The following is a 19878-nucleotide window of genomic DNA, read 5'->3' as shown; positions in this document are numbered from 1 at the left end:
GAAAAGAAGTTCCCTTTAAATAAATGTATTTAAGCTTCCGCCCTGAATGTCGGTGATGGATGGTGATGTGGGACGTTCATTTGGCTGCATGTATGCACTGACGTGTCCTCTGACTCCATGTTGAGGTGCAGAGGAAGGAGACTTTTCCTTCAAATATCAATGAAGTGTCCTATTACAAGTCCTGAAACCTCCCCCCCGCCCCTTCACTCAGTCGATTATATACTGTGTGTGTGTGTGTGTGTGTGTGTGTGTGTGTGTGTGTGTGTGTGTGTGTGTGTGTGTGTGTGTGTGTGTGTGTGTGTGTGTGTGTGTGTGTGTGTGTGTGTGTGTGTGTGTGTGTGTGTGTGTGTGTGTGTGTGTGTGTGTGTGTGTGTGTGTGTGTGTGTGTGTGTGAGTCAGCTGTAGAAATGTGATGAGTCACAGGATAAGCAACAGGCTGCTCAGAGCTCTCTTTGAACCTGACTTTCGTCAGAGAAACAGGATGATGTGTGTGTGGGATATTTGTAGCACTGTGCTCTGACACTTTGATTCGTCGTACATTCACTCTCCACAGCCAATGCTTTTATTTCGAGGGAAAAAAAATAGACTTACTGTTCCATAACGTTTACCAGAATGCATTCTGGGAGGTTCATGGTCGGAGCCCAATCCTTATTACGGTAAATTAAATTTCTTCTGGTAAAGAAAGAGCATCAACATCACATGGGAGCAATCCTTCATTTATTTAAAGAGATTTTTTTAAAGTAATGATTAAATTAGAATGCAATTATAGATTCATATAATTAATTTAACAACAAAGATCGGCTCTTCTTTTACAGCAAAAACTCCCCTTCCTTCAGTGTAAAAACATTACATTATTTTAGTAAGCAGTGAAAACCATATTTATTTTTGCACTAAACAACTGATAAACTTCTCGTGAAGTTTTATGAAGCGTAGTTTCAGCCCAAGTTAAACAAACGGTTTGCTTCTGTTGTCAGCCTTCATTGTGTCTAAACTTTGACAGGATAACATTTATGCCCTTTTTTTTTTTTTTTTTCCCTTCTTGTTCTTCCCGTCTCTCAGCTCTGTTCAGGGAGTTTGGCGGCGCTCGCTGCGTGCACAACATCGTGAAGTACCGTCAGTGTCGAGAACACGCCCTGCTCATCATCCAGCAGCTCGTCCTGTCGCCCAGCGGGGACGACGACATGGGAACACTGCTGGGCCTCATGCACTCTGCACCGTCCAGTGAGCTACAGCTCAAGACCGACATACTGCGGGTAACAAAACACACACACACGCGCGCGCACACACACACACACACACACACACACACACACACACACACACACACACACACACACACACACACACACACTTTTTATGATTTTAAAGATGTTGTTGTCAGTGTTATGAAGGGTTACATGTTGATGTACTGTAGTGTAGTTAAACTAAATTCAGACAGATGATGTACGACCAACCTAACCTTCACTTTTAGTGGGAACATTGAGGAAAGGAATTTCTCTCATTGTACAAATCAATATGCATTTGAAGTCCTGCCCACAGTAATTGCTTCAGAGCAGCCACAATTAAGTTTAAGGTGCACATAAATGCATTCATACACCCATTTACACACACACAGGACGAGATGATGGTGGCTTATTTTCTAAGGCGTAATTGCATTTTTCTCTCCTTCAGACGAGGTAATTCTCACGCCTGCTGAAGGCTTCGGCTGGATTAACCCGTCAGCATTTCGCCTCTATTTCCCTAATCAGGGATTCTAATTATCATTGTAAAAGGAAAAAAAACCCCTTAGACTGCAAATAACTTGTATTAAATCCAGTTAGAGTAAATACATTTCTCCCTTCTCATCACGAGGATTTATGCTCTGTTGCCAGAAGCACACTGCAGACACACAAATAGACCTTAATATTAATCTGATTAGCCTTGTGAAAAACACATTTAACCCTTTAATCTCCCTGGAGGACGCAGTTTGATAAACAACATTGAAACACAAATCATCCTGTGGAAGGTGATCTTAATCACCAAAACTTTCATTTAGCTTCACATGCAGTGCAGGCTGGTGGTCATTTCCCTGTTTGATGTGCAGGAACAGGATGTCTTAAACATCCTCGAGTTAACTGGAAAAAAACCCCCAAAAAACCTGCTGAGTCAGTCGTTGTTCTAATGGAGCAGGAAACAGCCGACTCAGCAGAACAACTTGAGATTGTTTAAACTTTGTTTTCATTCTTTCTCCGAACACGAGCATGAATTATGAAGTGAATCTGTTGGAAACCAGCTTGCTATTTAAGCTGAAGATGTCAGATGTGAAAGTCTGGCAAAATACATAAAATCCTCTATCACTGTGTAAGTGGACTTTAATGTTTTCAAAATCACATTCAAGGAAATCAATATGGGATTTGAACATAATACATGTACAGGAATAATCCTTGGCCTGACGGCACTTATAGAAAACAGAAAAAGTAATATAAAATTTACAGCGATCTGCCGTAACATTAGGACCCCCAATGCAACCCAGAAGCTTCCACATTTTCAGTGTTTATTGAAATATTGTGCTCCCCTCATGTTCGTTAATGCAGAGGAGCACCTTTCAATACCAAGCACTGTAGGCACGACCACCCTCGAGTATATGTCAAAAATAAAATGAAAATTTGTCAAAGTTCTGAGTGAAACAGATTTGAAACTTCGATCCTTCAGATTCTTACTTTAAAGCAGTTTCTTTAATGTCTTTTTTTTTTTTCAACTTGTTTCTTTTCTCCCACCTCAATAGCAGAATGAATACAGACAGCAGCTACTAAATGAGATGTTGCCATCATAATAACATGCCGGTGTCTTTTTATATCCATGTGCAGGATGAACACAAATGAAGCGTCTAAACCGATAATGCCACGGTCACCATGGAGATTTTTCCACTGAGCCGTTGTTGTCGTCTTTAACTGAAGTACTGGAGATGGACTGATTAGCCCGTCATTTCAACATTTCTCATAACAAGACAAACATTTCAAGAAAGTCCTTCAGGAGCTGGAGGTTACAAATACAATTTATTTTGAGCCCTGTTTTTACAGCAATAAGATCTGAATTTCCCAGTTCTCTTCTTTGACACACTCCGACTTTTTCAGTTTTTAAAAACGTTGCCTGTCAGAGTCTTTGGCTGCGTTTAAGTCCCTGGTTACCTTCTTATCTGGGTCATAGTTTGATGTCTCACTTCAGGTTACAGCTAATGTGACACCTTAAAACTTTGGAAAAGTAGTGAGACAAAAAGACCCAGACGGGTTCATACATGCATTAAAAAAAAAACGTGACTTAAATATCCTGAATTTGATTAAATGAACGTCGAAAACCAAACAACATAAAAAATCAAGAAGGGGAAAGAATAATGAACTAAATAATAAGTCATGACATGTAGCAGAGAAAGTAAAGTGTGAGGCTGAGTTTAAATCGTCCAACAGTTGATGTATTCTTGGGAAAGCTGATAAAACCGACAGCCTGTTTCAAACAAAGAATCTAAAGAAGGAATATAAGGACTCTCGTAATGTTGGGTAAACCTGAATCATTTCACTTCTGTTCCTGTTTCAGGCCTTGCTAGCGGTGCTGCGTGAGAGTCATCGAACCCGCACAGTGTTCCGTAAGGTCGGAGGCTTCGTCTACATCACGTCTCTGCTGGTTGCCATGGAGCGCTCACTGTGCCAGCCTCCTCGACACGGCTGGGACCGAGTCAACCAGAACCAGGTCTTTGAGCTCCTGCACACCGTCTTCTGCACGCTCACCGCCGCCATGCGCTACGAGCCTGCCAACTCCCACTTCTTCCGTACGGAGATCCAGTATGATAAGCTGGCGGATGCTGTGAGGTAAAACACTTCAGGGTCATTGACATTACTACTGACCACTCTGTTTTTATTGACCAAGAACTTAAATCATGCCATTTATTATCATTTCAAGTTATTAAAGAGTAAATCATATTTGTTGTTAAATCCATATTCTACCTTTAAATTCTGTTTTTGTAATGCTTAACAATTCACCAGCTTATCTAACGGTCACTTCTAGGCTGTCTTCAGCTTACAGAGTTTACACGATGATGTTTATTTATTTGCAAAATGTTGCGTTTGTCACATTGTATTTACATCGCTATGGTAACCAAGCAAACTTTTTGTTAAATGTATATATATATATATATATATATATATATATATATAAATGTATACCAGCAGGTATAGCTAAAAACTCAGAAAGAAATCCAGTAACCTGGCATATAAGAGTAAGCCACGTTTTCGAGCTAGTTCATTTAAGATGTGACTCGAGCTGTGTCTCAGCATGTGAGCTGCCTCCTTCAAGGGACCCGACCTTCTAGTCTAAAATGACACGCAATTTATCTCCAGATATATTCTGCCCCGAAGGATGCACTGGATCGATCCTTCGCTGGCCACAGAAAAGAAAAGTCTCATGTGTAATACAAAGGCTGCAACCTGCAAAATTGGACACAGCATTTGTGTATTGACAAATTGCTTATTTTTATTTTTTTATTTTATTTGTTACTTTATTTGAATCAGGGACATTGTACAAAAAAGAAACATTAGTCTCAGAAGAGAAGACATTTGTGACTGCTCATTAAAATGCTATACTGTAAGAATGCTGATAAACAGCATTTTTTTCAACCAAATGTTTTGCAATATTGTTGTTAAGGACAAAACCTCTCTTCGGTGTACTGTAACATTATAACATTGTGTTTGTGCAATCTACGTAAATCCTTTGCATATAAAAACAGAGTAATAATCATCTAACACAGAACACTGTGATTCACAGATGTTTCTTAACAACCCCCCTAATGAGATGTCAGTGCTGGATTGTTGTCTAAACTTGCTCTTCATTTATTTTTGTTCTCAACATACAGTCCAAAAGATAAAGTAAAGCAGAGTGTGAGGAAGGTTCTCTCGCACCTTTCGTCAGCACTGTCACCTGTTTTAACTGTGCTCTTTCAAGCTAAACTCTCGTCACGTTCCCGTCAGGCTGCTGGGCTGTTTCTCAGACACTAAGAAGCTGGGTCCGACAGGCGTGTTCCCCTCCAACGCTCAGCCTTTCCAGAGGCTGCTGGAAGACGAGGCTGCACCCGGAGGCTGTGCGGGAGACAGTGTGTGTCCGACACTTAAACACTGCAGCAAACTCTTCATCTATCTGTACAAGATGGCGACCGACTCCTTTGACAGGTTAGTGATCCCCCTGAAGAGGTTTCTTTACTCCGTGCAGTCCAACATGTAAAAAAAAGAATGTCCAAAGGAACGTGATCATTTTTAATGATTTTCTGGCAATAAGTGATCTGTGTTTGTTTTCACAACATCCCAGGTCAGAGTGCTACTTTTGCTGCATGTTTACTATATATACAAAAATATATATATTCGTAATGCATTTTAAAAGTATTGAATATGGAATAGGATCAAATTGTATCAGGAAGCATCACACTGCAGCAGGAGTTTATTATGATTTTCTTGAACCTGTTTGTGGAAATATGTCTGTGTTATAGCAACATTACTGTCAACTAAGAGGCTTTATTCTGGCAAAAACATGTTCAACAAACAAAGATTTTACTGAATAGCTCTTTAAAAAAAAAAGAAAAAGCAGAAGGACGACTTTTTGGCTCAATGAAGTAGAAACTTGAAGGTCGGATAATTCAGGTCTGTCTCCTTTTTACTTAAGTCAGCTAAACTCAAAGATAGTTAGTGGAGACGCTCACTGCGTTCTTTTTTTACAATGCACCGAATGGAAGTGTTGTTATGTTATAGTGTCAGATTGATAGTGGTTGTCATGACACTACCTGCCCAGCCCATGTGCAGGTGTAGCTGGCCTCCTGCATGTGCTCCAGCTGTAGCTCTAATCCTGTTTCTCCTTCAGCTTTCCACTAACTGCTTCTTTCCCTCTTTTTCTCTCTTCTCTTTTTCTCCCTCCTCTAACCTCTGCCGCTGTCTGGCTGTTCATCCTCGGCCCGGTCCATCTGTGCGGCTGTGTGTGTGTGTGTGTGTGTGTGTGTGTGTGTGTGTGTGTGTGTGTGTGTGTGTGTGTGTGTGTGTGTGTGTGTGTGTGTGTGTGTGTGTGTGTGTGTGTGTGTGTGTGTGTGTGTGTGTGTGTGTGTGTGTGTGTGTGTGTGTGTGTGTGTGTGTGTGTGTGTGTGTGTGTGTGTGTGTGTGTGTGTGTGTGTGTGTGTGTGTGTGTGTGTGTGTGTGTGTGTGTGTGTGTGTGTGTGTGTGTGTGTGTGTGTGTGTGTTTTTTTTCGTTAATGCCTCTGTGTGTGTGTGTGTGTGTGTGTGTGTGTGTGTGTGTTTTCTCGTTAATGCCTGTGTGTGTGTGTGTGTGTGTGTGTGTGTGCTGCCATGCAGTCGTGCAGAGCAGGTGCCTCCCTGCCTGACTCATGAGACCTCGCTGCCCTCGCCTTGGGGCACGCCAGCACTCGCCAGGAAGAGGTAGCTACTGCGCTCTGCCACCTTCCTCATTCTCGCCCCTCCCTTCTGTTCATCCTGTCCTTCCTCACCCTCTTCACTTCCTCCTGTTCATCATCACCTTCAGTCGACACCGAGTGCAATCACTAGTTTGAAAATCACCGTCAGCCTTTCTTACTCCAGTGTTTATTAGCAGACATTGAAATGTGGCAGTTTTAGCAGATTACATCACAAAGACATTTTAAAATGTATGAATAGTAAACGTATCATAACGATGCAACATTTTACCCATCAATAATAGCAGAAATCAAAAGTAATCAAGTAAAATTGATAATATATATTTATAAATAAACTCGACTTTGGTGACCAGCTGTCGGAAAGCTTGGAGTGTCTTTTTGTATACTACGACAAATGAATGCCTGGTTAGGTTAAAAGAATAATATGCAATAATGCAATCTTCTCCTCTTGAGCACCAGCATGAACCCAAAACAACTGGAGCTGCACTGTTGTGCTAGCAGGCTAATAGTAGCGCTCATGAGTTAGCTCGTAGCTTCACATTGCATACAATGTGACGACACACAAAAAGACCACGATTTAAAACACGAAGGCGACATTCAAATAAGCAGTGAGTACAGTATGTTGTTCTTTTCTCTCGTCGCTCACTTAAACAACTTATACACATGAGGGGATGATTGAATTTCATGAACACAAATATAAATACACTTTGATTACTGAGCAGCAATAACTGTCAAGGTGAAACAGGGCTCTTCTCTTAGCAACACAGACTGTATATTTATTAGGAAAACTCATGTGACATAGGTGTGAGAAGTCTTCTTTTCTTGTTTTGTGCACTTCACTTAATCTGCTCTCTGTAGGAAGCATTTGCTATACTGACTGTTGGTGCATTTCTATGGATAGATGGATAGATAGATAGATAGATACTTTATTAATCCCGAGGGAAATTCAGTGTGATCATATATGTCAGTAAAACAGCTCAACTACCTGCAAAAACTGTTTCTAAAACAAATATTGCTTTTGAAAGATTGCAGGATGTATGACTGCCCCCCCCCCCAAACTTGCAGCATCTAGTTTGACTGCTGTCACCACCGACAAATCAAATGTTGTCTGTGGCTGGTAATCATGTCGAGAATTGAGAATAAAATTGAGAATACTCTGGATTTGTTTTTAAAGTCACTGCCTGCTATCTTGAACATGAACAGCTCAGTTTGCTGCCCCACATCCAACCCCTCCAGCCCTTTCTGCTGACTCCAGTCTTTTCCGCCCTGCAGCTCTCCTGTGGGGGGGTTTGTATTCTGTAATGTGCTTCGCAACAACCCTCCTCATTTGTTTAATTACCCAACTGCAGCTCCTCTGCTCTCTGCTCCCTCACATGATGGGGGGGGGGGGGGCTGTCTGTGCTTTAGACGGAACTGACACCATGATCTCTTAAATGTGAAGACTGCTGACTCATGTTAAATAAAGTTAGACTGAAAGGCTTACAATGAGTCAGTGGTCTAATTAGTCTCCTCATTATGAGAACTTTTCCACTGAGCCGTGAGACAAAGCTTTGTTCTGGAAGAGAAGGTGACTATAAATCTGAATATTCAGCAGCTCGTTACATATTTCACAGTAGAGTCAAAGCTCTGTGAAAGTAGTGGATTGATTTCCTACGGTCCATATTTTAATATGTTGATTGACACGTGTTACCACTTTGGATTGCACTGCAGTCAGGATCATTTCGAGCTTTATTCAAATCGTGAAAGTATAACCTGTCAGCCGTTTTCTCAGCATTTCCAGGAAATAAACAAAGTCATTGTTTTACTGAAACGTCCACACTTCATCCCTTGGATATGATGTCAAAGTTCTTTACACAATTTACTTACTAACATCTCTTTTAAAAAAAAGTGGTTGTAAAACAAGTGTTGAGTCTTTTGAAGGTGAAATGATCATACCTTATTTTAACTTCATAGATAAGGCTCATCAGAGACAAGAACAGCAAACAATTACAAATGATTTCAAATGACCAGGAATTCCTTTGCTTTAGTCTTCATGACATACAGTATATTAATAGGGTGATCTCCCTAAGGCAGTTCAGAATGCTAAATAAACAAGATAACATGATAGATTTTACTTACAAGTCAAACCTGTTCAAATCCCAGAAGATTAAAAGTGTTTGTTTTTTGGAACACTTTTACATGTTCACCAATTCAATGACTTGGTCGTGATCTCTGTTTCTGGTATTTTTTAATCACTCTTAGGTTTCATACCTCATACAAAACAAACGAGGACTCAGCAGAGTCCAAACACGTAGACGTATCTCTGCGAATTCAAGGAATTTTACACAACATCAGAGTGCCCCGAACTTTCAGTTTCGTCTGCGTTTTTACACCTCAAATTTAGCTTTTCATCAGGACAGTTCCTGTCTTTTGTATTAGGTGTTAGACTTTTGTCCTTTATTCTTGAAGAGCGCCTGATTCCTCCACACGCTTTGACCCGGTGCAGCGCTCATTGCTACCCTCCATTTTTCACTAATAGGTTTGAATTTGCTCGAGGAGAATGAATGAATCAGCCTTCACTGCCTGCTGAAGCCATTTAGTTGTGAAATGTCAAAATGCTTTTTATCTATTAGTCATTTAGAAACCAACACATATAAATAAAATTACCAGGTTTAGCAGAATTCATTCCTCCCCAAAAAATGTGTCAAAGTTTTCTGACATGAATAACCAGGACATGGCTAAATTTGTCTTTCTTGCGTTATAATCCAGACAAGGTTACTACGGCACGTCGGGCCCTCCTGCCCCTGTCAAGGCCCTGACTGACCTCAAACTGCACCTAGCCAACGCCTCCCACCCCGTTTCCTCCTCTTTGTCTGACACGGTGGTCATCCATCCAGGGGCCGTCCTTGCCATTCTTGACCTGCTGCCCTCCGTCTCATCTGACAGCCAGCCCGAGGTGAGGGAAGGCAGAAAGGAAGTGTGCTGACATGCACTTCCTCTTAAAAGTGTGTGAAACGGTTGTATGCGGGAAAGCATCTCAAAGTATGTCAGAGGGAAGCAGACGGTTCGTGCCAGGCGTGCTTGTACGAAGAAAAACATGCTATTAAAGGATTATTGAACAAACTGATTTCTTTCAATTCAAGTTAATAAAAAGAAAATTCCACAAAGCGATTCAACAATCCTGTTGGTCAGATATCAAACTAAAATATTGTTTTGCCCTGCAGCACGCTCTGGACCTGCAGCTGGCAGTGGCCAACATCCTGCAGCTACTGGTGAACAGTGAGAGGAACCAGCAGGTTCTGTGTGAAGCCTCTCTCCACCAGCGGCTGTTGCAGCGCTGCAGTCAGGCTCTGGGTGACGAAGACCACCCGCTGCATCCCCCTCTGCAGAGGATGTTTGAGAGGCTGGCCTCTCAGGCTCTGCAGCCCATGGCACTCAGGTACTGGACTCTCTTTTTTGTTTTTCTTATGATATTCATTTTCTATAATTGTAAGGGGTGTCCCCCCACTAAGGATTCACCTGATAAGAGGTCAGATTCTCTGACAGAGCCCGGCAGAAGACCTGGTTTTTCACTTTTTTTGCGCTCATTGATCTTCTCATTTTATGATAGGTCCTAATCTATCTACAATACAGAAGACTGCACACCGTTTAGACCACTGACAAATTGCTGTCTTTTGTCTCACCATCTGAAGAGTTCCATACTCTCCCTATTATAATATACCTATTATGGCCCGCTGCATCGGTAAAGGTCCTTACCATTAAAATCCAGTGAAAGATTAAATCCAAACTGAACCTTTTAGCAACATATTTAGCGAACAGCAGCATGAGGAAAGAGCAACATTCACTTTGGTAACACGCACTTTTACTCCTTCCTGTCTGGATCAGAGGTGAGGTGACACAAATGACCTTGGGGAAGAGTAATCTGCTTTGACAGCTTCCAGTGTGTGAAGGAAGGCTGTGTGTGCAGACAGAACATTGACTCTCATTTGCCGCTTGGCTAGTTAAGTGAGATGGGATGCTGGGTTTAAGGAATGGGGAAGGGGTGGGGTGTTTGACATACACATGGTGGGTTCTTTTCATATGTTAATGCTGCCTCCATGGCTGATATTCCTCTCCTCTCCTCCTTGTTCTGTTTCTGCTTTGACTAAATCAGCCCCACCTCAGCACCGTTCGAATTGTTGCTTCTCTGAAGCTGTCTGGTTTCTGTCGTTTGAGTCTCTTCCTCCGCACCCAGATGACTGACACACACTATTACTGGGACATTTTGCATTCAAGTCACTTTCGTTTCAGTCAGCCGTGTCGTTGACTATATAACATGCAGAGTTAAATATTGCTCCTTTAATTAATCATTTTGGTATATTTATAATGGTATAATCCTTCTTCTTCTCCTGTAGGGAGTTCTTACGTCTGGGGAACCCTCTGAACTGCGGCGCCTGGGACAAAAAGCTCCTGAAGCAGTACCGGGTTCACAAACCGAGCTCTCTCAGCTACGACACAGACACCAGAAGTAAGATAATAACAAATCTCTCCTTTGCTTTTAATCACATTTATTCCTAATGTGCCTGGGCTTTTGGACAGGTTCAAACTGGAGTTTGATGGCACTCCCTGGAAGTTTCTCTGCAGAGTCACTGGGAGACAAACCGTGTTGTACCATATCAAATTGGACCAATTCATTTCATTATTAAAAAAAACATTATTCACCCTCCTCATTAGAGTTTTTTGTAGAGGTTTGTTGTTAGTAATTGATTATTTTAACATTTTTAATAAATAATTAACTGACTTTGTATCCAAATGCTGAGTCATACTTGAGGTGAACAAGTGGAATGTGTCTGTGTGGGTCAAAATATTTCAATTTGATTTTCCAAATAAAGCCGTATAAATTCTATGAAAGTCATAGATTATAGGACAAACTACGTGAAAGAAACATGTGTCTGGCTCTGTGTTGATCTTAAATTTTACTTGAATTCTTGGGCAAAAAGGACTTTGATCAGTTTTTCAGAGCTGAGTTGAATTCCAGCGCTGTCCATCAGTACAGTTATGAAACATGATAATGTTATTCAGGAGCTTTTCTCATCTGACAGGAAAAAAGGCTTGAAGGAAAAAAGAAAAGCCCATCAATCTTCTATTTTTTTCTCCACTGGCTCTTCCCTGCAAGCTCATTGGACAATTCCTGAGCTGTATCGGCTCTGAGGATGAGCTTCCTGTCTCTCCTGTTTAATTGCTGGTGGAAATGACTTTCACTGTCTGTGTGCCGGAGAGTTCGAGAAACAGTTTAACCACATTGCATCACTTTCAAATATGTCGCTATTATTGCCTTTAATGTTTCAACACTGGATTGTAAATGCATTTGTAAATCAGAATCAGGCTGCATTTATTTTAAAGCAAATGTGCCAGATGTCAGAAATTGGTCTTTAATGATTAAATGTGTAAACTCAATGTTTAATCGCAAATTGTCTTGCCTCTGTGAGTCTTATACAAACTCTTTGTTTTTTATTAGCAGCTGTTAATGTTTGTAATTTTGCGCGCTCCTCAGCATGTCTCTAATTGCTCATTGTGTCTCCTCCCAGCTGAGAATGTAGATTAAGTCCTCACTAATTACTGCTGTTTACCAGCAGCCACTGTGAGAACACAGAGGCATCATTCTCTCTGTGTGTCTGCGAGGAGATCACCCAGCATGCTTTGCTGCTTTACTTTGATCAGTCCTGTTAAAGATGTGCTACAGCCAAGTTTGTCAGTTTTCTTCAACGTTTAGTCTAAATGACAAGAAACAAAAATACCATGAAATAACGTGTCTGCTGCTCAGGTGGTGCAGCTGAAATTGTAACTGATGGTTACTGTGTTTAAGCACAGGAAAATGTAAATAAGCAGGAAATCAATTGTGGAATGTGAAGAAACTAATGTACATGCTGGAGTGTGTAAACGACTGGTGACAGACCTCTGATGAATCATTCACTTGAACATGAACTTTCTTCTGACATATTTTGGGGTCTGGTGTCTTAAAGGGACAGTTACACATCATGAATCAGCTGTGAAAAAGCTTTGAAGCATTGAAACATAAACATGCTTAAAGTATGTCTGCTAAAGTTTGTTTTCTTTTCTCTGCCAACATAATGGGAATGATGTCTTCAGATAGAAATTGTTAAGGTCAGAGGCTTGGATTAAAAACCAGAAACAGCCTTTACATGAACCTCTTCAATACCACCACACTTAATTAGTTGAACTCACAGAAGCCAGAACTTTAGGACACATTCTGCCATGATTTCTTTCTGTTTTCCTTCAGTGTTGTTGTGTTTGATTTGAACTAACATTTTAAACACTGAAAACAGACAATAGCTAAACAAACTGATGTACTGCAAATTGAGTCCGTAGTTAAAAAAAACCCATCTCTTCTTCCAGGTGGAATTACTACTTGTCTTATTGTATTTGTGTTATTTTCACCTTTTCTGGTTTAAAAGGGTGTACCTGTGTAGTGAACCTTTGTGTGTTGTTTATGGACATTAAGGATACACACACACACACACACACACACACACACACACACACAAAAAGCACTACTGGTACTTGGACTGGTTGCATCCATCCCAGCCTGTTTCTTGTCTGCCTGCTAAAGTCATCTTCTACAGCGATTCCTAATCTTTTACTCTGTATACTGCGGCCTGGGTTATGATGTTAGCACTCTGTTTACAGCTCATTACTGACTGTGTCCTTCCTCACTTCACAGACAGCATGACCATGTCCATGGAGGGCTTTGGACCAGACAGCGTCTTTGCCACGCCTGCAGAAGACAACGGCCAGTATCGCATCAGCCGTAGCCTGGTCCGCTCCGCCGAGGGCAGCACTGTACCCCTCACCAGAGTCAAGTGCCTGGTTTCCATGACAACGCCTCATGATATACGCCTGCATGGATCTGCTGTCACGCCTGCGTTTGTGGAGTTTGACACGTCGTTGGAGGGTTTCGGGTTAGTCAGCATGAAAAGTTTAAATGTTTGCATATCTGTTTGTTTTGCCTTTTTTGTGTTTTTTTTTTTAGCCTTTTTTAACCCAAGAAAAAAAAGCGAGTCATACTCCCTTTAAACTGATCATAATGTGAATAACTCCCCATAACAATGTACTAATAACCTGTTGACAGAGCAGTCATTCCCCCTCCAGGCAGCACTGTATGACTGCTGTGTAGACCTTCTTTGGAAATCTGTGCAGTGTAATGTGCTGCACTCATTGTGACATTCCTGAAACTCTACATCCTTTAAGTTCACTTATTACCTATCCTTAAAGAACAGCCGTAGCTCTTCATTTAACTGAAATCATTTACACGCAGCAGCATATTCTGGAGAATCTTGTTTAAAGATTCAAACTGAATCAGTGAGCTGATTGAGTCTTTAAAATCTCTGTTCAGCTGAATGAGTGCTGCAGTGTTAAGTGATTATTCCCAGGGTTTGTCACCTGCAGGGGAAACTTCCACGTTTAATTTAGAATGACTTTTTATTACATGGACAATGGTTCAAACAAGAAATAATCAAGGCACACATGACAACACTCACAGAACATCTAATAATTTGCAGAGAGCTGTTTGTTTAACTGCTTTTTATCAGGACTTTTTTTTATGTCCTTGCAGCAACAGTTGATGCTGGTCTTTTGTAAACTACGCTTTTCTATTTTTCTCTTTGTGGATTCTTTTTTTTTTTCCACCCGTGACACAAACCTCAGGGTGCAGAATGTTATTTTTCCATGCAATTACACAGGTCGTGTGTGCTTCTTTCACCTCTCAGCAGCACCTGTCTCTGTCTCGGCAGGAGGCCGTTATTCGCCTCTGGTTGTGGAGCCACGCATACAAATTGGCTGATTTTCTGCCTTTTATGCCAAACACACCCATTGCAGTGCATTGTGGGTGCTGTTGCCGCCAGGCTCTGTGTGCTTTGTGTTGTATGTGAGAGGCACAGAGAGTGTCGGGGTCAGTCGTCATGACGTGTGGCTTGTGACCTTGGCAATTGGCCCACAGATAAATGACACATGCTCAGTGACACACAGTAAACAACTTTTTTTAGAGACTTAATGATGATTTATTACATTCTTCATTAATATTCATCAGGATGTGTTTAAGGTCATTTTTGACATTTCCTGTCAGTTAAAAAGCAAAATGCCAGGGGTTATCTTCTCTGATTACCTGACCAGCATTAAATTACTACATAGCAGCAGTTTAATTAGATTATATTGTGTCTGCTATTGTAGAAGGAGCCATCAATGGGTAGAAGTACACATTTGAATTAATCTTTTTTAAGAAATTTGTCTCCAAAATTGTGTGTGCATTTTTCTTCAAAGAAGCATTCTGAGGAAACACAGGCAGCTATAGCTTTGTTTCATCAGATGGGCCATATGTGACACCTATGAACACACATGCCAGAGTTGTCTACCAAACAGAGGATGCTGATTCGGTTCATTATCCTGAATACACTCCGTTTACCTGATTAATAAAAGCATTTCTGTCAGCATCAGGCATCACTGTGCTCGAAACACAGTTGGATGTGAGATTTGGTTGAATTATATAATCACCAAAGAGCAGCAGTTAAAGGACTATTTTCATCATCAATACATGTGGTGACTGGTCCATCAAATGGCCAAATATTGTGAAAAGTATAATTTGTTCCTAACTACTTCCTGTTGGGCCGACAGTCTCACACTCAATGATTAGGTTTATTATAGCTAATGTAATTATCAAATCTATATTCTCATTAAACATAATTAGTAAATGTGTACATTTTTATTTATTTATTTAAAGTTATTTGGACTTGGAAAAAAAATCTCAGATTTGAAGTTTAGCTTTTATTTTGTCAATAAGATTCAGCAAAGGCAAACTGAGTGTCCCATTAAGGATTAATAATGTAATCTAAATTTCTCTTTTGGGGGTTAAAAACGAGCAACAGTAGAGATGACGCAGATCAACTTCAGCAGAACACTTTCTGTTTGTGTGGGACGAACCCGGGGCCAACCAGTCACTTTGTGGGATGTATATTTGGAGGGGGGAGGGGGATGTGATGTATGGGAGCCCAAGGGGAGCAGTCAAGGAAGTTAAAGAAAAAACCTCAAACCCAATAAACTGATAAAATGGATATATCTCTCAGCATTAACTTAATAACATACATTTCTATAATTATGTTTTTATCCTTTTCAGTGCAGACTTCAACCACAAATGTTGGTCGCTATAATATCACTGGAGTGAATAACTATTATATATGACATCTGGGCATATGGACATCTTCATTTTTAGGTACATAAGGGTTTGTCTGATATTACAGAAGATGGTATTCTGATGCTTCTTCATGTCATTAGTTTCCTGTTGTAAGTCCAAACACTTTATATTTTTAGTCCACTGTGAACTGTCCTTGCTGTTCCTATTTTTCTTTTCTTTCTTCTTGCTACGTTGTGCCTTTGAATTGCCCCCCTGGGGACAATTAAAACTTAGGCTGAACATAACAGGCACCTTTCATATTTGTATCTACTCTGATGCTGAACAGATGTCCTCCTGTGGAAAACAAATCTGTAAACTCCAAAGACTGAATCAGTTCATGTAGACTTAATGAGGTTTCATTCTTCAATTCAAAGTGACCAAACACCAACTTCTGATGTCTTCAGCTCAATACTAATTAAACTCTCCTCATCCACCCAGTGAACATATTCCTTGGTCCATAATTTCCATCTTTTTTCATGTTCCCATATGAACCTGTTCAATTCACACAGCAGCCCGCTCAGAATAGAACATGGAGTTTCTCCTGAAAAACACGGAGACGAAGCAGCACACAGGCAGCGAGGCACTGCCCCACTTTCTGCTCAGCATAAACAGAGGACGCACACACACAGACACACGCACTCACACATACACACGCACACACACACACACACACGCACACACCCCACAGAGGAACCCCTCCTTCCTCTCCCATCTGTCACCATGAAATATTGATGCCGCTGCTGCTATTAGGAATCCCACACACATGCACAACCTCACACTGTCATGCACAACATGCTAACACACACACACACACCTACACACACACACACACACACACACACATACAGCCTTTCTTCTCGCATGGGGCTAGGATGATGCTATCAGTGTGGGTGGATGTAAGAAAAATTCTTCTATCTTTATTTATTTATTTTTTTTCAAAAACTATCTTCTCATCCTTACTGGGAACTGAATTAGCATAGTGAGCTGGTGAAATTCCTGACATGCTTTTCTTTTAATCTAATCCCAGGGATGACTAATGGAGAACAAAGGAGACAGCGTACATGTATTCTGAGGCAGGCTAGTGTTTGTGTATTATGCAGATTGTCCATTAAACAGCGTCTGCCCTTGAGAAGTGTCCTTGAATTAAAGCCAGATAAAGGACGCTGTGTGCTCACTAACCCTGACCTTCCTGTCCAGGTGGCAAAAAAACAGAGAGAGACAAGAAGTTGGGTCATTTTAAGGGTCATGCAGTGTTTCAAATGTGTCATTAAGAGAGCAAATACAAATCATAGAAATAGATTATATGTAGTTCTGCAACAACAATTGATCTTCTTTCATATTGATACAGTCAATATGTCAAGTGACCGTTGGTCCTCAGCTGCTGCAGGAGTCTTTCACAGACTGAAAGACCAGTTTTAAAGGCATCAAACTGAAATATTTATGAAACAAAATAAAGGGAACATGTAGGAACGCTTACTGGACACTTTAAAACCCCTTTAGATTTAAAAACCAATAAAAATATCCTCCCTGTTTCTTTCAGTTAAAAAAAAGAAAGAGTACAAGTCTATTCCTTTAAAAAAAGAAACAGCCTCAATCTACACTTTCATCCCACCTCTATCCTGCTCTCATGCATAATTAATCCTTGGGTTTTGAAGCAATTGAGATTTTTACTTCTTTTTTTTTAAAAAAAAGGTTCTTTGTCTCTTTGGCTGCTTTTTGCAACTAAAAGGTTGTTTGTTTGTTTTTTAAACAGCCTCTTTGTTTGGAGAGGGACCGTAAACCTGCAGAAAATCTTTTTCACAGTAAATGCATTTGTAAGCTGACAACAGTTTGTTTGTCTGATACTGCTGTTTCCTCATCTAATAGTCAATATTCTGTCCATCTCTTGTCCCATGCAGGTGTTTGTTTCTGCCCAGTCTGGCACCCCACAATGCCCCCACCAATAACACCAACGCCTCAGGTGTCAGCGACGGAGCAGTGCTGAGCGGGCTCGGTACAGGTAAAAAAAAAAAAAAAAAATCATTGATTTTTATGAGTGAACTTAAATGTACTGGAGCATTTAGCAGTAGAACTGCAACTCATCCAAATAATTTCACACAGAAATATACAGCCAAATGTATTACCTACTACATAAAGTACTGTATAAGTTAGTGTACGAGCAGGAAACAGGCACAGAAGCATGACAGGATAACTGGCTTTGCCCAGATTGGGGACCAATGATGTCATACTCTGAAATAAAAACACATTTGAAGTCAAACTAGTGGTCAATTGTCCCCAGTGATTAAATGTCTTTATAGATACAGAACAATTTGCAACACCCTAATGCTTCACACATGGAGTTCATCATTGTTCTCTGATGTTTCCATCCTGTTTATTCTAGAAAAAACCTGACGACACCTGAAATCCAAACAAACCAAAAACTTGAGAGTAGAAATAAAATGAATCTATGACGTGATGGTGGATTTTCTTGTCTGAGCTTCATTAAGTATTTATGAAGCTTAGCCACACTCTACTCTTGTCTCCATCTTCTCTGCTCTCCTTGTTTCCTCTCATCTCTTCTCCTCCTCTTCCTTCTTTGTCTTCTTGTCTTCATTTGTCCTTTCTTCTCTTCTTCACCTCTCCTCTGTCCTCCCCTCTGTTTTCCTCCCTTTCTCCACCTCCTTCACTCTCCTCCTCTTCCCTATTAAATTCTCACATTTCCTTTCCTCTTTGCTCCCCTCTTTTCCTTTTCTCCTAACTCCTTCGTCTTCTGCCTTTTACCCTTTCTTTCCTCCCTTTCCCTCCTCTTCCCTCTCCTCTGCTCTCCTTTTCCTCTTGCCTCCCCACTCCCCTCCACGCCAACCCTCTCTTTCTCCATTCTCCTCTTCCCCTCTTCTTATCCACACCTCTACTCCTTTTCTCCTGTTTTTTCTTCCTCTTCTCCCCGCTCACTCTCCCCCCCTCTTTCCTTTGCCTTTCCCTAATCTCTCTCCTCTCCTCCCTGATCCATTTCTATCTCCTCTCTTCCCTCCCTTCATTTTGAATCCGCTTCTTCCACCTTCTTCATTCCTGTATCCTTCTTTTACTTCGACCCCTTCTCCTCAACTCCTCTACCTTTTCCTTTTCTTTGTTCTCCCTTCCCCCATCTTTTTTCATCCTTCCCTCTTTCTTATATCTTATCTCCTCTATTAATCGACTCTTTCTCTTCGTCCACTCTTGTACATTACTTTCCTCTCTCCATCTGTTTACCTATTCATCCACTCCCTCTGCACTCATTCACCCCCACTTTATCGCTTTCCTCTTGTCAGCCAACTCTATTTATAGTCTTACCTCTTTTTTTTCTTCCTCATTTCTTTCTGTCACTCACATTTTTCTTTCCTCTCTGCTTCTCCTTCCCCAACCATCAGCCCCCTATTCCTTGCTGTTTCCTGGTTTCTTTCCTTCCCTCAATCACTCTCTCAATTGGGATTAAACATCTTGTCTTTTCTTTGCCTCATTCATCTTATCCTCTTCCTTCCCCTTTCCTCCTCTCCTATCCTGTCATATCTAAGCCATTTGTACCCTCTAGCAGCTCCTTCTTTAAAATGTTTTCATCTTGCTCAGGTACCCAGTGAGTCTCTCTGCCTTTTTGTTTCTGCAGCAAAAGAAGAACATTTTTATTTTCAGTAATTGAAAGCCCAATAGTCCTCAGTCTACTCCCCATGTAAGAGATTACAAAGGTACCCTGAGCTGGCACTTAGCTTGTAGTTTGGCCTGTCCCCCAGAAAGAGCTAATACTAAAATCAATCCTCGCTCATGTGGCTCAGAGCACACGTGGGTGTTCTAGCAGACAGTGAACTATTGTATTCTGGCCAAATTATAATTTGGTTTTAATAAAGTGTTGAGTGACAGACTGGTCCTCAGGCACGGTGAGTTTGCAATAATATGAGATGTTAGTTCACGGTCACATTTCTGCCTTCAGGGTTGTTGGAACATCGTGTTTTCATGTGGCTTCATACATTTGACCAAAATATGATTCAACAGGAACAGACCAGCTGAACTCTACCCTGAAGGCTTACCTCCCAGTTTGTTTGTTTTTGTACACCTTTATTTTATTGTAGTTCTGTCTGACAAGAAAACTCACCACATCATTTAGCCTGCTATAGTTGTTTTTGATTTACTGGCCACAAAATTGTGACATGACTTGATTACAAATATTTTAGATAAGCCAGAAAAATGATGAATGACTGGAGAAAATTCATTTGTACAGGCGAGATAAGAT

The 19878-nt window shown here is 40.9% G+C and overlaps 1 protein-coding gene across 9 annotated transcripts in view; it reads left to right on the top strand.

The window, feature by feature from the left end:
- The window catches only part of wdfy3 (WD repeat and FYVE domain containing 3), a 92796-nt gene that overhangs the window by 39314 nt on the left and 33604 nt on the right, over positions 1–19878 (top strand). For 8 of the 9 annotated variants that reach the window (XM_079343069.1, XM_079343068.1, XM_079343066.1 and 5 more), the window contains exons 11-19: positions 1060–1253; positions 3571–3842; positions 4998–5195; positions 6360–6443; positions 9185–9371; positions 9640–9854; positions 10810–10922; positions 13137–13374; positions 17537–17637. In XM_079343069.1, the coding sequence (XP_079199195.1) occupies positions 1060–1253; positions 3571–3842; positions 4998–5195; positions 6360–6443; positions 9185–9371; positions 9640–9854; positions 10810–10922; positions 13137–13374; positions 17537–17637 (1602 nt within the window). The remainder of the gene's footprint in view (positions 1–1059; positions 1254–3570; positions 3843–4997; positions 5196–6359; positions 6444–9184; positions 9372–9639; positions 9855–10809; positions 10923–13136; positions 13375–17536; positions 17638–19878) is intronic. The other variant, XM_079343070.1, reaches the window with a different exon arrangement.

Source organism: Symphodus melops (genome assembly GCF_947650265.1).
Source record: "Symphodus melops genome assembly, chromosome: 1".
Taxonomy (NCBI): domain Eukaryota; kingdom Metazoa; phylum Chordata; class Actinopteri; order Labriformes; family Labridae; genus Symphodus; species Symphodus melops.
Note: the sequence above shows the minus strand (reverse complement) of the source record. Positions and strands in the feature narration are given on the sequence as shown.